Genomic DNA, 19,222 nt, shown 5'->3' with positions numbered 1-19,222 from the left:
AAACCCAATCTACTGCCCTTTAAAAGCACTTTGTCCAGATTTGAAGAAGGAGAGGAAAAGTGACGAGACCACACACACACACACACACACAGTGAGAGATAGCCGACGATTTACTGTGGAGAAGACAGTGTTCCTCTTTAGCTGGACAGATAGTCCGTTCAAAGGCAGTGAAAGGGAAGCTCCATCATAACGGGGATTCGTTTTAAGGACAGCGGCCATTGTTCGTTATTGCTGCCGAACACGTTTAATATGGAAATGAACGAGCGCTCACTTTTTGTGAAAGAAATGCCAGAAAGGACAGATACATAGAGAGTTGGTTGTATTTAAATCATTACAGTTGATGGGGTAGAAATAATGTAATTCATAGTACATTTGTCATCTGTAATGTGAGGTACTACAGTACTACATGTACTTCTAGATAAAGCTTATATTATATATAAATAAAAGTATTCCTTCAATAATTAATTTGTTTTTAAAATGTATGATAATGGACTGAGAAATGTTATATTAATGTTCGTGTTTGAAAAATTGGGCAAAATTAAACACAACAGCACACAGTTGCTAAGAGCAGTAGTTAGCCAACCACGCGTACCTTCAACAGCTGTTAATAACAGTCAGCCACTTCTTGTTAACAGCTGTCTCAAATGTGACTCTTCTCAGGTCCTATTTGTAAAGTTTCATTTCAAAGCAGTTTGCTTCCACTCTGTACGGTTGGATTAAATTTGACAGGCGTAATCTGAACACAGGATGACTCGGGTATTAAGTGTTTTACAGGCTGCACAATGACAGCATTAGAGTGGGAGAAAATAGATGATTTTGGAACGTAAAAAATTATATATAAGTGCATAAAGTGATGAAATACGTTGCGTTTTCTTGTGACCAGCGCAGTCATTCAGGCACAGTAATAGATTTCCTGTAATTTGCAGTTTCGTCGCCCACCTGCTCAGATACATTAAAAGAATGTAATGCAAAGCACAGACATGTCTCTGCGATAATGTAAGGCCACACCAGGTGTTGTTTTCCCCAGAAGCAAATGTAAGCACCCCCACGGTCCGTCATCCTGCGGATATTAATCTTCTCACAGGGAGAACCAACGCTATCGAAAACAAACGACAGGAAAGTGAATAATAAAAGTCGACAGCGAACACGCAAATGCCAGAGCATCAGACTGTAGAGACCATCAGAGATGAAAAATCAACCCCACACTTTTTGTAACTTTAATGATGCCTCATAGCGACTCTTTATTTAACAAGATTTTTTAGTTCATTGTATTCACCTTGAGAATCAATTTTGTGAAGCCCAAATTATATAAAAGAATGTTTTTAAATTACTCTCCGTTCCTATTGTGCAACCTTTACGTGACCTTTTATGCTTTTATTTTATTTTTTCTGCAAACAGTGCCCTGCACTTGTCATTATTCTCAAAACCTTTTCAGTTTCGTTTTTTCTCATTAAATTGAATGAACTTTATATTGATGACAGTCATCACAGAATGAATTACACACAATTGCAAACAACATCAGCAGTGGAAAAATTTTTTTTTTCAAATATTGTCCTTGCATGTTCATATATCTAAAAAAATCTAAAATATCTATCTAAAAAATATCTAAAAAAATGAAATGAAATGTTTAACCAGTGTCTGTTACTGTAATGTGAGCAGGCAGCAGTGATTTGACTGATCTTGTGGTTCTGCCAACACAGATCAATCTACAGTCTGGGCCAAGGGTTGTGGCTTCCAGTCAGCAAGAGCTTCGTGGTGCCACCGGTGGAGCTGTCAATCAACCCTGTCGCCAGCTGTAAGACGGACGTGTTGGTTTCTGAAGATCCAGGGGAGGTCAGGTCAGTCTGGCTGCACTCAGCTGATTCACAAGGGAAATGTGTCTTGTCTGTGGAATTGAAATGTGTTCAACAACAACATTGACGTCAGATTCACCCTTCTGTCGTAGAGTGAATCTAACAGTGGGTAAAGTTTCATAACACCACGGCGTTATGTTAAATCTGACTTTCCATATTTTTTTTTATAATATATTCTGACAACCTCATCAGTGGTGCCGTCATATCTGCCTTTTGACCATTGTTTATGTCTGACAGCCCTCAGTAGCGGAGAGCGGTCTGATTTACGTAGTTTGCCAACTGTTGAAAATTAAAATTGGATTCAAAGACTGAATGCACACGTTGTAAAGGATAAGGCTCGCAACTCAAAAAAACATCGTTAACGCCGTCGTACAGTGAGTGCCTTTTTTTTTTCCTCGTTGCTTACAAATACATTAAAACAGCGAGGCAGCTCAATTTAAGTAAAAAGTTAAGGAGCCATTAAGCATTTACTCGGGTCATTAAATCCTTATGAGGTCTGTGATTTGGAGGCTTAATGTGACAAAGGCAAGTATCATCAGACAATGTCGGACTTTATACCCTGGGATCTGAAAAAGCAAATACTGTACACTGTATATGGAAATATATATATAAACATGTTTCTTAATATATGTATAAGAAATACCTATAGTTTTCTTCTTGTTTTGTAATACAAATATACATGCAGATATAATATGCATACATATATTTATGTGTATATATATTTATATATATATTTCCTACAAATTTTGCTTGAGCTGACAGAAAAATATAGACCTTAAAATATCCAAGTTAAATCAGTTCAATAAAAATATAAAATAAAGATGACATATGAATATAAAATAAAATACAGAATAAAAATTCAGATTTTTTTTTTTTTTGATGGTGACGCCGTGCCTCTGAAAACAATACAAGGTGCATTTACTGTCCTGTAAGGATCTGTTTCATTTATATGTGTTATACATTGTTCTTCGTTTCATTTATATGTGTTATACATTGTTAACCTCCATTATATTCTGTTGATATTTCCACAGCATAGGTTTCAATAAAATATTAGTTTTGGAGTTGAAAGAAGGAAACAAAGAAATTGCTCTGATGTGATTACAGCATTGGAATCAACACAGAACAAATCCTTCTCTTGTTGGTGCAGAAGGTCGTCCTTATTAGCTTTGTTTTGCCACGGGTAATCACAGTGATTTACTGCGAATAATAAAGACCACAGTAATAATGTCACCATTTTTTTTTCAACTTGCACTCTCATCTTTACATGTGAAGATGGATGACTTGTGCTCCGCTGTTTTCACTCCGCTGCTCTGCTAATGCACCTTGGCAAGTAGCTTTTGACAAAGCTGGTGTCAGCGACTGGCCTCACTCAGCAGAGGACAAATATGGCTGTTGAAAAGCTGCTGGGATATTAGCGCTGCTGTCAAAAAAAGCAAACCGACAGTGACAGGGACACCAGTCCACGTCACTTGACTCCCCAGTGGACTCTACAGTAATGTGAATTTACTCTTTGGTTTTTGGTCCAATTATCCATTAAGTGATACACTGAGTTAAGGCACCGTCTAAAAAAAAGACAGGACACAAACACATCCCTAAACAGCAGAAACTGTTTCTGTGACTTGTTAATTTGATCAGCTACACAAAAGTACATTCAAATAAATCAAATTCTCTTCATTCAGCAACAAGGTTAAAAATCTTTTTTTTTAAGTGTTTACTTCTTATGTTCTTTTCCTTCTCTCTTAACTCAAAAAAATGCCGCCGGCATTTCACGATTAAAAGACCTTGCTGGGGAACATCACGGGTGTAGGTGGAAATTGATGAAGAATTGCCGGGTTACTAGCTAAGCTCTTCAGGGGCAGGGAGGCATGGCTAAATGAAAGTGGCAAGTTTTGACTGCTGCCTTCACTGCTTTGATTGCTGCTTCTGAAAATGACATCAAGTGTGCTTCTCCAAATGTTTTGATCATCCGCTCATTTCTGCGGCCATTTAAATATTTCATTCACGCCGCTGGAAAGCGCCTCGTACGTGGTGAGGATCTTTGGGATGAACCCATCAAAACCAAGGTCACACCTTATTCACCGGGAGTAAAATGTTGCCCTAATGTATACGGTTTCAATTAGTTTCGAGGAGATTTGTCAGATTGGTTTAAATAGCGCAGACAGCTCATTATCAGAGGCGTTTTTATGGGACGAAGACTCACGGCACTGCTGGGAGTTCCTGGCTGATGCACTTCTGCAAAGTGTTTATGGAGGCATTGATGCAGTCAGTCAGTCATGATAGACATGCTGATGAAGAGGGCGGCGGGAATATAGCGCAACTACGGCTGCGGCTGTGTCCTCATTTCACTCCTGCCCTTCAGCTCACTGTGGCAGACTGATGAAATTTATTGCATGTGAAAAAGATGACTGAAGATTAGTGTCAGCTTATCCGAGCTGCGCTTTTTATCGTTTGGTGGTGTCAACATCAAATAGCTCTGGTAAACTCTGGATGTGTGTGTCTTGCGCGATCACTTTTGTGCTTCCTGCTGCCCTTTTTGTGATAAGATTAATTTTGTTTTCCCAGTGGACTTAAATGGAAAATTACTTTTTGTGGGATCAACATCAATAATGACAGTTTTATCACTGTGTTTACTTTAATATTGTTTTTTACATCTTTATATAAACAAACCCAGGTGTTCGTTAGATATTATTTATATGAAGTAACACTGACAGAATTAATGTGTTAGCACAAGATAATTAATTTGTATAATTAATAACATCTTAACAAATTTGAATACATTGGCAGAAGAACGTGCACTCTGTTTATGATTCCATCAACCATCAACATGTTGTTGCTGGTTGTTTGTTATACACACATCGGAAAATGTTTTCTTTTCACGAAACACCTCGAGCTTAAAATACCATCTCAAAGTACGGCATGTCTTTGTAGAGACCAGACCTCAGCCTCACTGAGTCTGTGAGTAAGTCTACGACTGACAAACTGACTCAGTATACAGAAATATATTTATGGATGTACATTTGACTCGATTAATCGTGATTGATCCACAGCTACCCTGAGATTAATCACAATAGGAAATGTGATCAGTTTGACAGCAACTCCAAATTTAACGACGTACTCCCTCAGGATGATGGGAATACTTCCTACCTTTGGGAACACACTCTGGTGTCGAAGCATCTCTGTGTGAGTTTTGCTGATTTTCACTTCATATAAAATATAAATCACCTTCTTCACAAGGGTGAGAGGACAAAGTTTACTGGAGGTTAAAGACTATGCAGAGCAGCAAATCATGTGCTGTCGTGATTTTACTCTGCAGGATGTAATGCAGTGCATCCTGACACAGTGAAAGCCTGCTGGACTAAACGGTGATAAAAGAAAATAGCCCATAAAACTATTATCTCTGGGATAAAAGTGCCTATAAATTCATGAAAAAAAAATATGATTCACCTGGTCGGGTGTGCTGTGAATTATTTGTTCTAATTATACCATAATATAATTTGGACCTGTGTATTCTGTATAACATCTGAAATCAAATCAATCCAGAGGAGAGTGTTATTGAAGGCAAGGCATTTAAACAGAAATATCACAACATAACAAAATATTGCTACGACATGATACGATACAATACGATAGGATATATTGTACTATGATAATAAAGATAAACATAAAGATAAACCTTATGGCCATTAGAGGTACCTGTACTTTGCAGTAGTACTACAAACGGGTCTATTGGCCAATGTAAGGTGCAAAAGATTTAAAATTAAGAATTAAGTAAAGAGATATATGTTTGTACAGTATTGTATTGCACATTGAATATTATGTTATCCAATAGTTTAAGAATGAAGTTGGGTCTCGGATATTGGGGGTTCCCGGCCCTGAACTGGCCCCAGGGCCAGAGGTTTGATTATTTTTTATTATATTATATTATATTATATTATCCCTACAAATAACAGACTCACATGTTCCAACAATTAGTTCCACAAATCCCATGTAATGTCCTTGAACATTGTACATATGTAGTTCATAAGCCGTGGGTGATTATCAGTATTGTCAGTAGTGCAGCAGTTTTATTAATGATGGCATGGAGTTGAAGCATCGCAGCGTTTCTCCAATACTGCTGGTTTGCTGAGTTGTTCGCGCTGCAGCAGTCAGTGTGATTCACATTCTGAAGAGTGACTCTGTCTCAGAAGTATTTTTTATCATATTTTAGTATCATTTATTAATACATTCCCAGTGGTGGAGGGAGCTGGTGATGTTTGCAGTAGTTATTTGGCGAGGTCATGGGTACATCCTGGACACGTCACCAGTATATATCGCAGGGCCAAGTGTGGAGGCAACAGCCAATCAGGCTTCAGTGAACAGTTACAGTAACAGTAACAACAGTTACTGTACAATCATTCCTGTCTTGGTTCTTTGGAAACCAGAACATGTAAACGCCAACCAATCAATTTCCACCAGTGCTCAAACCAATGATATTCTTGTTGTAAGGCAGCTCCACTGACCACCCTTGTACTGTACGACCTTCTTCAGTTTCAGCATTTAATAATTTAAAATGGAAGTTTCCAACCAGTCATGTGGTTCCTCTGCCATTTACACCAGTCCTGCACCAGCTATGATTTTCCTTTTGGAATTTTGCCATCTTCTCACAGCACTAATTATGATAGTGTTTTGTTAATGTGCGCCCTCTACTGTTTTACTTTACTCTACATCTAAATGATATCTAGTCAAAAATATTTGCTGCTCGGAAGCTGGCAATGTTGTTGAATTAGCTAAGTCTAATTACCTTCATAGCTATGATTGTAATTACTGTGAGTAAAGCCGGTCTTATTTTTTTACATAAAGCTAGAGGTTTTTGTGTCACACTAAAGGAGTTTGAAGGAGTCAATTAAATAGAGAGAATCATGAAAAACTTAAAAAAACAAACTTTATTTAAATGCATTGAAACTAAATCAAAGGCAGATTAAAGTGGTCGTAGATTTAACATTTCAGCACAGATGAATCTGTTTAACAAGTGTGAAGTTTAAAAGATATTTCTCAAGATGGAGAAGGAATTTGTCCGAATTTTAATGAAAAACTAGCAGCAGGTCACGTTTTCACCCCAGAGCGGAGCTAGGCTCCTGAATAATTCCTTTGAATCTGCCGGTGTTGGCCACCTCCAGGCTCCTGCGACGGCCCATCACATTGTCGAAAATGATGCTGGCCTGGACAGGCTCATTACACTTTCCTAGCATGTTCGCACAGACAGAGAAGGTCGAGACAAGGACAGCGCTGGACAGCTCTGGTTGTCCCTGTAGGAAGTCTCAGAGGTTCCAGACCAGTTAGGTTTGCTTTCCGAATCAGTTGAGAGACATTTTTTCATCTCCGACTTATTTTATTTCTACGAAGGAGTAAAACTACTGTATATCAGCTATATCTGTTTTTCACTTTGCTTTTGGATTTGTATTCTTTCTTTAGCGGGCACCACGCTCATATTTATCGTTTGCCGTTAGCAATGTTGCTTTGAAGGTGTGTCCTAGTGTAGTAATGTCGGATTACCTTCCTGTTGTGATTTAGTTGATCTCTTTAGTTTCTCAAATCACCACAGACTGGGCCACACTGAGGTGGTATCTGGACCACATGTGGTCCACAAGCTGCTATTTGAATAAACCAGGTCTATAGTACTTCCAGTGGACTCACGACCCGCAGGAAGGTTTGGGGGGTTGGTACGGTGCAGTGTGATTTGGGTGGCGACTGCTGCCCCCGTGACCCGGTAACGGATAAGCGGATGAAAATGGATGGATGGATGGAGGTCTATAGTATTATAGGCAGAGAAAGTTTGCTCTGCATTAGAATATTTTGTTCAATGGAACCGTGTATCCTGGACATTTTCGTTGTGTGCGACTTCCGCGACCGACGTTGGTGCCTTGCGGTTGTGTTGCCATCTCCCCTAAATTTATTAAGAAGGTTTGTTCAATCATACATCGTCCACAGGTACAACAACCCCCTCTATTGTAAACCTACTGTACTACAGACTACAGTTTCTTCTTCCTGTCTGATCAACTTGTGGCCGTTCTATTGTTAGATCTTGTTGTTGAACCAAAGCCCATTTTTAGTGAAGTCTCCATAAATATTAGAAATAAAAAAAGATAATGAAGCACCGTGATTGACAGTTTTGTCAATTAAGGATTTTTTTTTTCATTACCTCTGAGTAAATGGTGTCAAACTACAGGGATGATTAATGACTTTACGCCGCAATTGGTGGAGAGTGAAACAAAAACATAAATCCACTTCACCTTACCCCAAATCTCTGACAAAATGTTTTATCACCACAGGATCAAACACTGAGGAACTGATCTATCAGTCTTTACTTTATCACTGTGATTTATCCTCGATTTTTTTTTTTATTCAGAAGATTTTTTCCTCAGTGATTATAGCTTGTGCGCAGAAATTGCACATTATTCAATGGCGAAGGACCCTGATGAGAGTCAGCATATTTGTGAGAAGCTGGAACAAGAGCATTAATCAAGTGCAGGGGCAGACCAATAACCTGCTCTGTAATCATGCCCGAGCAGCGCTCTAACTTTGGGCAGCGCTGCCTGGTCATTCATCATTTGGGAAAGCAAGAGGCAGAGAAGGAGATTAATAACAAGTACATTAGTCAGTGTTTAGATGCAACCAATGTGCTTCTAGGTCAGGCGACAGAGTCACAGTGCCAAAAGCGATGATCTTGATTAGCTAATGATTTGGAAAAGACGTGCCGTCAGCATCGGAAGGCTGTGTTGATCATGTAAACAATGCGCATTGTGACTGTGTGGAGTGATGCGTGCTGTGAATGTGTTTACTTTTACGTCCGGGCTAACTGTTAATTAAAGAGTGAGATGACTTTAACTTTGCCCAAGTTTCCGGCCTTCAAATCATAATTACATATTTGGCTTATTTATAAGGAAACTTCCTCACTCCACACTGATTGTTTTTCTGTTTCCTCTTCAATGTTTTTTTTTTTTTTTAACTTTTTTTCTTCAATCAGCAAATTCCATTTCGCAGGATGTAATGTCATTACGCATGCAGCTCAGAGCTGCAACAAACCATCAGTTGTTCGTGCCTTGTCTTAGCAGCACTGTTTGTCTCTCATTGGTGGAGACATCTTTCACCGCTGTCTCTCCTGTGTCCGTGTGAGTCAAAAACTAACGTTTAAGTTGTTGTTATGTGGTTAAATATATTGATTCATTTATTTGGTTGTGCTTCACATGTGATTACTTAACATAACCAAATAAGTATAAATAGCATTAGTAGTCACACACACTGTTTCCCCGCAGCTCTGGTATGACCTAAATTAGGCCTTGCTGAAACTTTGCCCACAGAGTGGCGCGTTTGAAATGGATACAAAGTTAAACTCATCCTCTCAGTTGGAGCACAAAAAACATTTGAGGATTTATATATATATATATATATATACTGTATATATACATATATATATGAACCACTTATGAACCTATTCATAAGTGGTTCATAAAGAACCACTTATAAAGACATTCAAAGAATGTATTTATCTACAGTGTTTACACTGAAGCATGAGTTATAGATTCAAAAACTTGCAATTGTCTTTGCCAGTATTATGCTAGGCTACGTTACCCTGCTAACACGTCTTCTTCTTTGGGCATTATTTGCATTTGTGCGTTAAATAAATGTTCTTAATGCCACCTACTGGCTCAATTTGAAGATTCAGAAACTTGAAGACAAAGACAAAGAAGAAAATCCGGAAACTACAAACCATGCTAACACTACAGAACTAGCAACCATGCTAACGCTACAGAACTATACACTTGTACCTGTTTCATAATGAACTTGACTGAGGGGATCGGTTTCATATTATTTGCCAAGTATTCATTAATACCTGACCTTTAACTGCCTATAATTGCCCTTTGTATTCATATTGTTCAACACATTCAACATGTTCAAAAGTTCAAAAGACTACACTATTATTCGATTACTCGATATTAAGAAAAGAAAAAATGCTGCAAAGTAATGAAGTGATAAACATCATCATGTATGAACCACCCCGACTCTGCAGACATTTTCAAACAGCAGTAAAAGCTTGCCTTTTTACCTTGTGCAGCCACATGACGGTGGCCATCTCCTCCCACTCAGAGAGAAACTCAGCAGCCAGCTGGTGATTTGTCACTAGTTCCACAACTGACTGGCACATCCTGCCGTGGACCACTCCTGAGTGGGAGTACAACATCTATCAAGGAGTTCGGTTCCAAAGCCAAAGCTGTGCAGCGAGGTGAGCCCGACTGCATTTCGTCGGTACCTCGCAGATTTTATCTACTCACGGAATCAGGGAAAACTTCCTAAAAACAAAACGTGTCATATGCCAGGGGCAATTTTTGTTGCTGACATGCAAACAGACTAAATCGGTTCTGAGTCAAACATTTCCCCAGTAAACATTGTGCTGATTACTTCTATTTGGCCCGCAGGATCTTTTGGCTCTGGATGAGTTGACAAGCTGCTTTAGCCAAGCAGATAATCAAATGATCAACTAAATTTCCTTTATTCAGTTTGTTCATTGATTGGTTTGATCCTCTTTTTCCAGAAAGGAAGTGTCCCCTGGTAGGCAGTGCAACATGATCTAACAGTATCAAGTGCCAAGATGCCAGTTTGGAACTGCTTTGTTCCAATTATTGTGGGCTGCTTTGTGCCTCATTTGTTATCCAGTCAAACTGATGCTCATTGTAGACATCACACCAAACTGTTTCCTGTCTTGGTTTTGACATTCAGCAAGGTTTATCCGAGGCCTTGTCTTGTTGTTGTCGCAATATGCGGTCGAAGTAAACTTTTGTTTTTTGTTTTGTTTTGTTTTTGGCTTCACTAGTCGGTCTGTGAAGTGCAGCAGATGGTTATTCGTGACAGTGTGGTCCATCAACATCTCCCAGTCTTATTGCCCAAAGCATGGTCAGGTATCATATATAACTGCAGAACTGCACTCTGGCATTCATCATGAGGGAGTGTTGTTCAGCAGATCTGTATCTTGGACCTCCTCTGTGTTTAGTGAAGAACGTACAGGGGACTCGAGCGCCTCCTCTGTGTTTAGTGAAGAACGTACTTGAGCAGTATTCAGTGGAAGGTGAACTTACTACTACTGAATTTACTACTACTTACTACACTAAATAAAATACTCCAACAATAGTAACAATGTTTGCCTGACTTGCTGTGTGACCATTGATAGAATTAGTAGCAGCAACAACAATTCTTTAAGTCAAAAAAGGCTGAAAACTGCATCAATGAAAACAGTTTTCGCTTTTATTTTATTTTATTTTATTTCATAGAAAGTACGGCTAGAGGGATGGTGACTTGGTCCGATCCCAGAAGTCAATGGGCAATGACAGGATATCCTGGAGTTCACCAATCAATTACAGTGTCACCTTGAAAGACAAACATTAAAACCCCTTTAAAAAAATCTAAAAATATGACAATAAAGTCGGACAGGATCTTAGCACCACTATAAGACTGCAGAACTGTTGAAAAATTCTATTGTAGGATCAAAGTCGTAAGTGTAGATATAGACTTTTTTCTCGCTATGACTTTATTTTCTTAAACTTACAACCTACTTTATTCCCAAAATTTCCCATTTTTTGTTTTATCCTCAATTTGGCCCGAAACCTCAATCATATTACCATTCATTCATACAGCATGTGTCTGGCAGGAAGCCAAAGCTTGTTCTATTGGCCACCGCTCATATTAACAGTTGTAATAGGCTAATAAAAGCGAAATCTCCATAGACTAGAGTTCTGGTTGGAATATGTATAGACAACACTGTCTTGGAGTTCATGCTAACTGTAACCAGAGAGTTAATTTACATTTTCAAATTTTATCGTTTGAAGCTCTTGCTAGCTCACAGGCATGTCTGTCAGATGCTAATCTTTAGCACTAATGCTTTTGAAATAAAATGAACTACGATATTTTTCCAGTCTAGGAAAAGAAATAGTCTTGTGAAATTTAACATGAGACGTGGTGATACTCAGAGTCATTTCTTTCAGGAGACAGGATATTTTTATCCTGTGTCTTTAGCCTAACCTTTAAAGAGACTGTTTGATATTTGTTTACCTGTGCACTTCACTTGGACTGCTAACTAGCTTATTTCCAAAATAAACTTCACCGTGTCATATCGGCTCGTGTGGCCGGATAAGTAATTACTCAGATGAATTGCTCTGAAAGAAACCGAATGTGTTAAGAGGCTACATCCAATCTGAGCAAACTGAGCATTTTACCAATTCTAAACTCAGTGCTGTGATAATTGTATTAAAATGTGTCTTTAATCATTTCCTACTGTGTGGCAGAGTTCACTTTCTGTTGTTTTTTGATTTTCAGATTCACTTTAGAATTAGTTCTTAATTGGGGTTAAAAAAAGGAACGGTAGATGTTGATTTATAACACACCGAGCCAGTTGACTGACTTTTAATTACAAAAAAGGAGGAGCAAGCTAGTAGGTGTAACACTACACACACACACACAGCCACACGCACACATACACACAGAGACTGATCCTGCTTTTAGCAGAAAGCAGAGCCAGAAAAGGATTGATTTTGCAGAAAGGGAACTGCTGTGAGGGGTTGTCGGTGAATTGTAATACTTCATCGCTCACACCAGAACTACCTGCCAATTACAGACTGACGTGCAATAAATCTAACATGAAGAGTGAAAATATCATTCATAAAGTTCCCCACTGAATACACTATCAAGGATTAAAACAGTCTTCAAAACGCTGACCACAAATGGCCGGCATTTTGGAAAAGAAAAACAATCATTTATATTTATACCCACATGGCTTTTCTTTTCTTTTCTTTATAAAACTGAGATGCCAGAGGTCTTTTGTCAGTGCTGTGCACGCAGCATTGCTGGGCTTTCAATGAATTTTAATACTTTTTTTTCCTTGTTGCCTTCAGCAAATGACAAGGTCACAATATGCAGAATTTCCACAAAACAATGCAGAATTTTATGAATTTGATTTACACTTTGTCAAAGCTCAACTTGTTTTTTAGGAATGGAGAAATCTTTGTCTTAACGTCTTTGTCCGATGACTGACTCTGGGATTATTTGCGTCCACTCTGGCGAGAAGTTACTTGAGGACACTGAAGTCGATTGATAATGGCCACATCAATATGTATATAATGGGTGCAGTGGCCCCTTTCATCCACTGTCTGAAATGAGACTTCCAACATAAGCCCTCTGGTGCCCAGAGACAAAGACTCACAGTCACGGCATGACAAAACCATCTTCGCTCAGCAGGGAATGTGTCTTCCCATCATTTGAGATCTTGTTGCTGTTTGTGGTGTCAGGTCACCCTCACAACACACTCTGGTCCCCGTGGTCCCATTGGAAGAGACGGTGCTTTTGATTTCTGTGCAAAGAAAAACACGGGGGTTGCCTACCCCTTCACTCAGACTGACAGCAGAACTCAGTGTATGAGCATGTCTGAGAATACTGAAATCAACACAGCAGCTGAGCTCGGCTGACTGGCATTTCTCAGAAAACAAAAGAAAAAAAACACACAGAAATGAAACAAAAAGAAAAAAAAAAACATTTTGTAAGAAATGTCATTGCCTGCCTGGATTTTTGCTTCAGTGAGGACACTCTCACCAACAACAGCACTACAGCAACAAAGAATTAGACAGCCAAACAAAGGCATTCGTAATAACTCGTGGAAGTTCTCTGCAAATTCTCTCCAATATTTATATTTCAACTGTCTTTTTCCTAAAGTTACAGTTGAACGTGTTGATCCACCATCGTCTGTTGTTCACAGTAAACAATAAACTTTTCTCACTTTATTCCTATAATATAAACAATTCACAACAACTGTGAAATTAGTTGTTTTGAGGCAGCTGGTCATTTAGTGGTTTACGAAACGGACGGGTAGTTAAGTAGAGAAATGCTGGTTCAGTTCCACCATTGAAGATAGCGTAGCTGGGGGGGGGGGGGGGGGGGGCAAAGGGACTGAGTATCTCTCAGCACGATCCTCAGAGGACGTCAGCAGCAGTAGCTGGGGGGGGGGGGGGGGGGGTGTACATATTAACGTATCTAAAATGTTACACATGTAATTATACTGTGTGTATCAACTGTGTATTAGAACAAAGAACTCTCTCAGCGTTCTGATCCATCTTGAGGGGCAGATTTGAAACATTTCTCTTTTTCTCAGATCTTTTTATTGAGTCCACCAAACATTATTTTTAACGAAATTCCCATCAGGGAATGTCTTACTGTTTCTTGTGTGGCATATTACAGAGAAGAGAACTTAGAAACAACACCAAAATGTTGAAATGGTGTTGAAACTCAATTATGTTCTCATTCACCCTAGTTAAAACTGTCTGAAAAAAAAAAAAAAACTTAGAGAAGAATATCTGGGTTTTTCTTGTGTCATAAGAAAATGAGATGTGAGTTAAAGTCGTCCTGATCTCCGTAGCCTGTATCGTCTGGATGCCTTTGTGCTGTCAGAGCTCCAAACAAATCCCATGTGACTCTGTATTAAGTGCTCTATTGATGTAAAGACAGTACTAATGTAGAACTGACTCTGACATGATGTCCACCACGGAGACGTCCAGGTCTTTGTTTGTGCTTTCACCTCTGTTGTCCTTCCGTTGTCTCTTTGAACGCTGCCAGTTAGGGCGGACCTGGACAACTTTAGCATGGATTAGTTGAGACATAATGGATGGAGGTTGCTGATTCCCTGGGGCTCTCCATCAACAGACCATGTCAGACATGTCCAATCACTACCAAAGTTACAATCATTCACAAACGTAGTCCAGTGTAAATCATCAAGATGGAGCAAGATAGTGTATAATATGATATAACATTAATGAGAGAAATTATATATAATAAAGTAATTCTAATACTATAATATATTACAATGGAATAGAATATAATTCCATCAAATATATATATAATATAATACTGTGGAAAAATAATATGTCATTTGTTTCTTTTATTTCCAATGCCAACGGTCAATTATGAAAGCCATAACTCCTTTTAGTCTTTGACTGAAAAGACTAAATAATCTTCCCGAAGACAACATTAATATACTGGCAAGAATTAAAGAAAATCACGCACAAAGATTTTCTTCAACAGCTCTCATTATTTTATTTTTTTTAAACGTTTTATAGCCATCTACTGCCACCTAGTGGAAGATGATTTAATTGCTCTGCCTGTCACGCATAGACAAAAATTATTTGCAAGAAATAAATAATCGATTTGGGATCAATTAAGTTAAATTGCATAATTTCTTGCGACACACTTAATGATCTTTCACGGCACATTAGTGTGCCACGGCACAGTGGTTGAGCATCACTGAGTTATTTTGTGCCATATTCTTCCCTAGTAAGGCAATTACTTTTTAATTACAAAAGATTAAAAAAAAACAATTGCTTATATTTTTTCTTGCTTTATTAGCTTTTTAAAATTGTTTAAGTTGATTTACCAAATTACAGATTTTTTTTTTTTTTTTTTTACTGCATATTTAGGAAGCGTAACAACAAACTACAGAAAACTTTCTGTCTGTAGTCTGGGGTAAACAACGACTCACCAAGACACACACCCAAGGTTGAACTAGGGTCAGGTAATTTTGGAAGGATTATTGATGTTTGCCTTTGGCTCTGCTGCTTTATAATAAGACTACGGCGGCCAGAACAAACCTGCCGTGGTAAATCTTCACTGTAATCAGTAACCTGTTATTTTTTTGTTACAAACAATCCACACTTTTATATATATATATATACAGCTGTCCGGAATACTGCCAGAAGCCAGCGGTTGCAGGGGTAGCTGCAGAAGTCATTACAAAACCAATGTATTGTTGGGTTGCATGAGAGTGAATGGCTTCTCAATCACACTTGAAGAGAAAAGTTATCAGAGTTTGTCATTCAGGTGGTGAAGGATTTGTTTTTGCTGTTGACACGTTGGTCTTTCTTTGTCAACATCATGGAAACTTGTTTTCAGGCTTCTGTACGTGTTTCACTTCTTTTTTAAACTATTTATTTTTCCTGAACCTTTTTTTCAGGGAGGAGGCCATGATGTCCACCTACTTTGAAACCGTGGAAGACCTGCTGGCATCTTTCGGGCCTGTGCGTGACTGCACCAAAGATAACGGTGGCTGCAAAAAGAACTTCAAGTGTGTTTCTGACCGACAGTTGGAATCATCTGGCTGCATGGTAAGTGTCTTCCTCAATTCTTCTTCATACAAGGGTAGAAGAGACGCTGGTTTCTCTAGACATATTGCTGATACACTTTTTGAAAATTATGGCGACCTCTACAGGTAGTAAAATAAAAAAATGTAGTAATACAAATGCAGCATCAAAATGTTTTAATAGAATTGAAATATTCTTCAAATGTAAAATGTTTCAAATATATTCATTTTTTTTACGGCAGTTCATCTTAAATTAATACATTATTATTATATTGTTTTTGTTTATATAAAAGTGTAAAACAAAAAGGTTATTTAAGTTTAAATGGCTCCCTGCATGGCTGTGCCCTGATAGGGGCATTTGGGCATCAGGTCGCTATAGCAACAGCATCTGCATTCATCTAACATTTACTAAAACTATCACGTCCTCGGTGAAAACGTCTTTAAATAAATGTAACAGCTCTACATGTCCTTAAACATAATTTGCTGAAATAATGACATACTGTTGTTTCCTAATTACTGAAGGATTTTTGCAGCTAGAAAAATAAAAAGCTACAGTATATGGTTTATAGTTAATTTATTTTGTTCGTGTCTTGACAGTTTTTTTTAAAAGTTACTTTGTCAGAGAAAAAACTGTGCTATGTGTTTTCAGCACTGCACTTTTAAATGTATATAAAATCAAACTTGTTGAAAGCTGTAACTCTGTGAAGAATTTATGAATATATATATATACATATATGTATGTGTGTATATATATATATACATATACATATGCATATATATAAATTTATATACATGTATATATATATATGCATATATATAAATTTGTATACAAACAAATACATCCATACATATATGTATGTATGTATATACTGTACATATATATTCATATATGAATTACAGTATACAGTAAAACATATATACTTAGGTGCAAGTATGAATTACAGTATACAGTAAAACATATATATTTAGTTGCAAGTTATATATATATATAGGTATATATATATATATATATATATAAATTCACTAACTGTAGTATGAAGTATATATATATATATATATATATAAAGGTAAAATCTATTTTCATAAATAAAGATACTGTAATTTTGTCTTTACGACCACCATATGCAGACGACTCATGGCCTGGCCACTGCGCCTCTCCATAATAACACAGATTGTGGATTCATCACATTTACAATTACAATTACCAGTCTGGATGGTCCTTTTATCTTTGTCACACAAAGTACGACAGGCATCTTTCCTAACGAAGAAACAAGCTGACACATGGACTTTAAATTAAATTTGTTCTACTAAATTCCAATTGATTTTTTTTATGCTCAAACGACGCAGAGTAGCTTGTCTATTTATGTCCTTCTTTGACACAGCTACAAATCTATCTTCTGGGATATTTATAAGTGCAGGGTGAATCTTGCGACTCTGGACAGCATGAGGCGGGCTGCTGTCGTAAAGTAATTAAATTGATGAGGCATCTCAACTGCTGGAGGATGGTTTGAAGAGTCATTAGGAGCCGGGACAGTGCTATAAATCCACCGTCCTGCTGACTGTTTGTGTCCATCAAAGACAAACACTCCTGCTACCACTGTTGTCTTTTTCTTTCCTCAGCCATTATTTTCCTTCCTGTTTTATATAATTATGATTTTAATGTTTCATGCTTTTGCTAAATGTAATAACTTTTTATTCACACACAGTAATGTTAAGTGCTAGCATGACAAGGACCATTAGGCTTTAACACGTTATAACACATTTTATGTCATGACTGACGGATTTAGTCATCTATTCCATCAGGAACAGGCTACATGTACCATGGTTTATGCACCATGGTACATGTACGTCTGCGCTAATACTATCGATCCATTTATAGGTCTACATCCATGGTAGACTCTTAACATTGCTAAACAATATGCTGGATTAGCATCATTAGCATCTATCACCTATTACTGACCTACTATTACCGAGATCTTAGTGAGTGTCTTTCTTCAATTCCTGCATTCGTATCAGTATTGTGTTCAACTAAACAGGCCCAAGTTTTACACTGACTTAGTGAATTGTGAGTAAATTGAAACTAGATTGCAAGATAATTTTATTTCATGAAGAATACTTCTTTGTTGTTGGTACTTCATGGCTTTGTTTGTGCCCTGTCTCAGAAAAAGTTAAAATTACTGCATTACATCAACATTAAATGTTACAGAAACAATTACAAGTATTAACTGCTAATAGAAGAAGATTCTTCTTCTTTGCTGCCATGAAATTAGGTTCACGCCAGATTGACAGATACCAAAAAAGTTTGAAGCCCTTTATCTACATTTTATACTGAGGCTATATATTTTAACTATAAGTTTTAATCATTTTGTTAGTGGCATTTCCTGTCCAAGGATTCCTTTTATGTAGAATTCTGTGGGATGAATTTCTCACCACGTCTTTCTTTGGCCCCGAAATTAAAACTGAGTTATTTTCAAATGTTCTTAAAGTTACGGTTAATATTAATGTAACAACACCAAGCTTTCATTCAAGGTTTTGAATGTTGAAAAACCTGAACTGTATGAAGTAAAACGTAGCACAGCTCAACACTTGACAAAGATACAATGATAAAACTCTGAAGGACATGTGTTAGTTTTTTTCTCCGTAAGTCATCAAAACAAAGTTCACCTCCGACCTTTTAAAAGATGGCCCGTGTGGTGATTATCTAATTCTGCAAACGTGTGTTTTGTACAGTGGTTCTTCTGACTCATATATATGAATATTAAATATATATAGTGTTTTATTATAACTATATTTTTCTCCTTCACCCCTGGCTAAGATTTTAATAATGTAAAATATAGACTATAGAATAGAATGATGTTAATATATAGTAAGTGTCATCTTTTCAAATCATAATAAAACACATACTTACATACATACATACATATATTTAATGCATGGCATGAATATTTAATCACAGTATGTAAACATTTAAATTACACGGCGCAGTCATCGATTGTGTCATTAATTTTGTACGCAGTACAAGTACACACCGTAGTACATGTGTTTCCCCCTGTTAAATTAAAACGTTAAAACGTCTCAGCCTTTACACAGCATGGCTCCCGTCTGAGGCTGGAGAGTAAAATGAAGCTGAAAGGTTTTCAAACTGATTCGAATCCTCGTCGGCAGCGAGTGAACAGTGGAAGGTGTCTATGAAATATGAATAAGCACCTGCTAATAAACCTCT

At 37.6% G+C, this 19,222-nt stretch overlaps 1 protein-coding gene across 1 annotated transcript in view; it reads left to right on the top strand.

The window, feature by feature from the left end:
* The window catches only part of astn2 (astrotactin 2), a 220,838-nt gene that overhangs the window by 118,816 nt on the left and 82,800 nt on the right, over positions 1–19,222 (top strand). Inside the window, exons 10-11 of the mRNA XM_025061990.1 lie at positions 1,701–1,838; positions 15,874–16,024. Coding sequence (XP_024917758.1) covers positions 1,701–1,838; positions 15,874–16,024 — 289 coding nt within the window. The remainder of the gene's footprint in view (positions 1–1,700; positions 1,839–15,873; positions 16,025–19,222) is intronic.

Source organism: Cynoglossus semilaevis, chromosome 14, assembly GCF_000523025.1.
Source record: "Cynoglossus semilaevis isolate Cse_v1.0 chromosome 14, Cse_v1.0, whole genome shotgun sequence".
In the NCBI taxonomy this organism is placed as follows: Eukaryota; Metazoa; Chordata; class Actinopteri; order Pleuronectiformes; family Cynoglossidae; genus Cynoglossus; species Cynoglossus semilaevis.
Note: the sequence above shows the minus strand (reverse complement) of the source record. Positions and strands in the feature narration are given on the sequence as shown.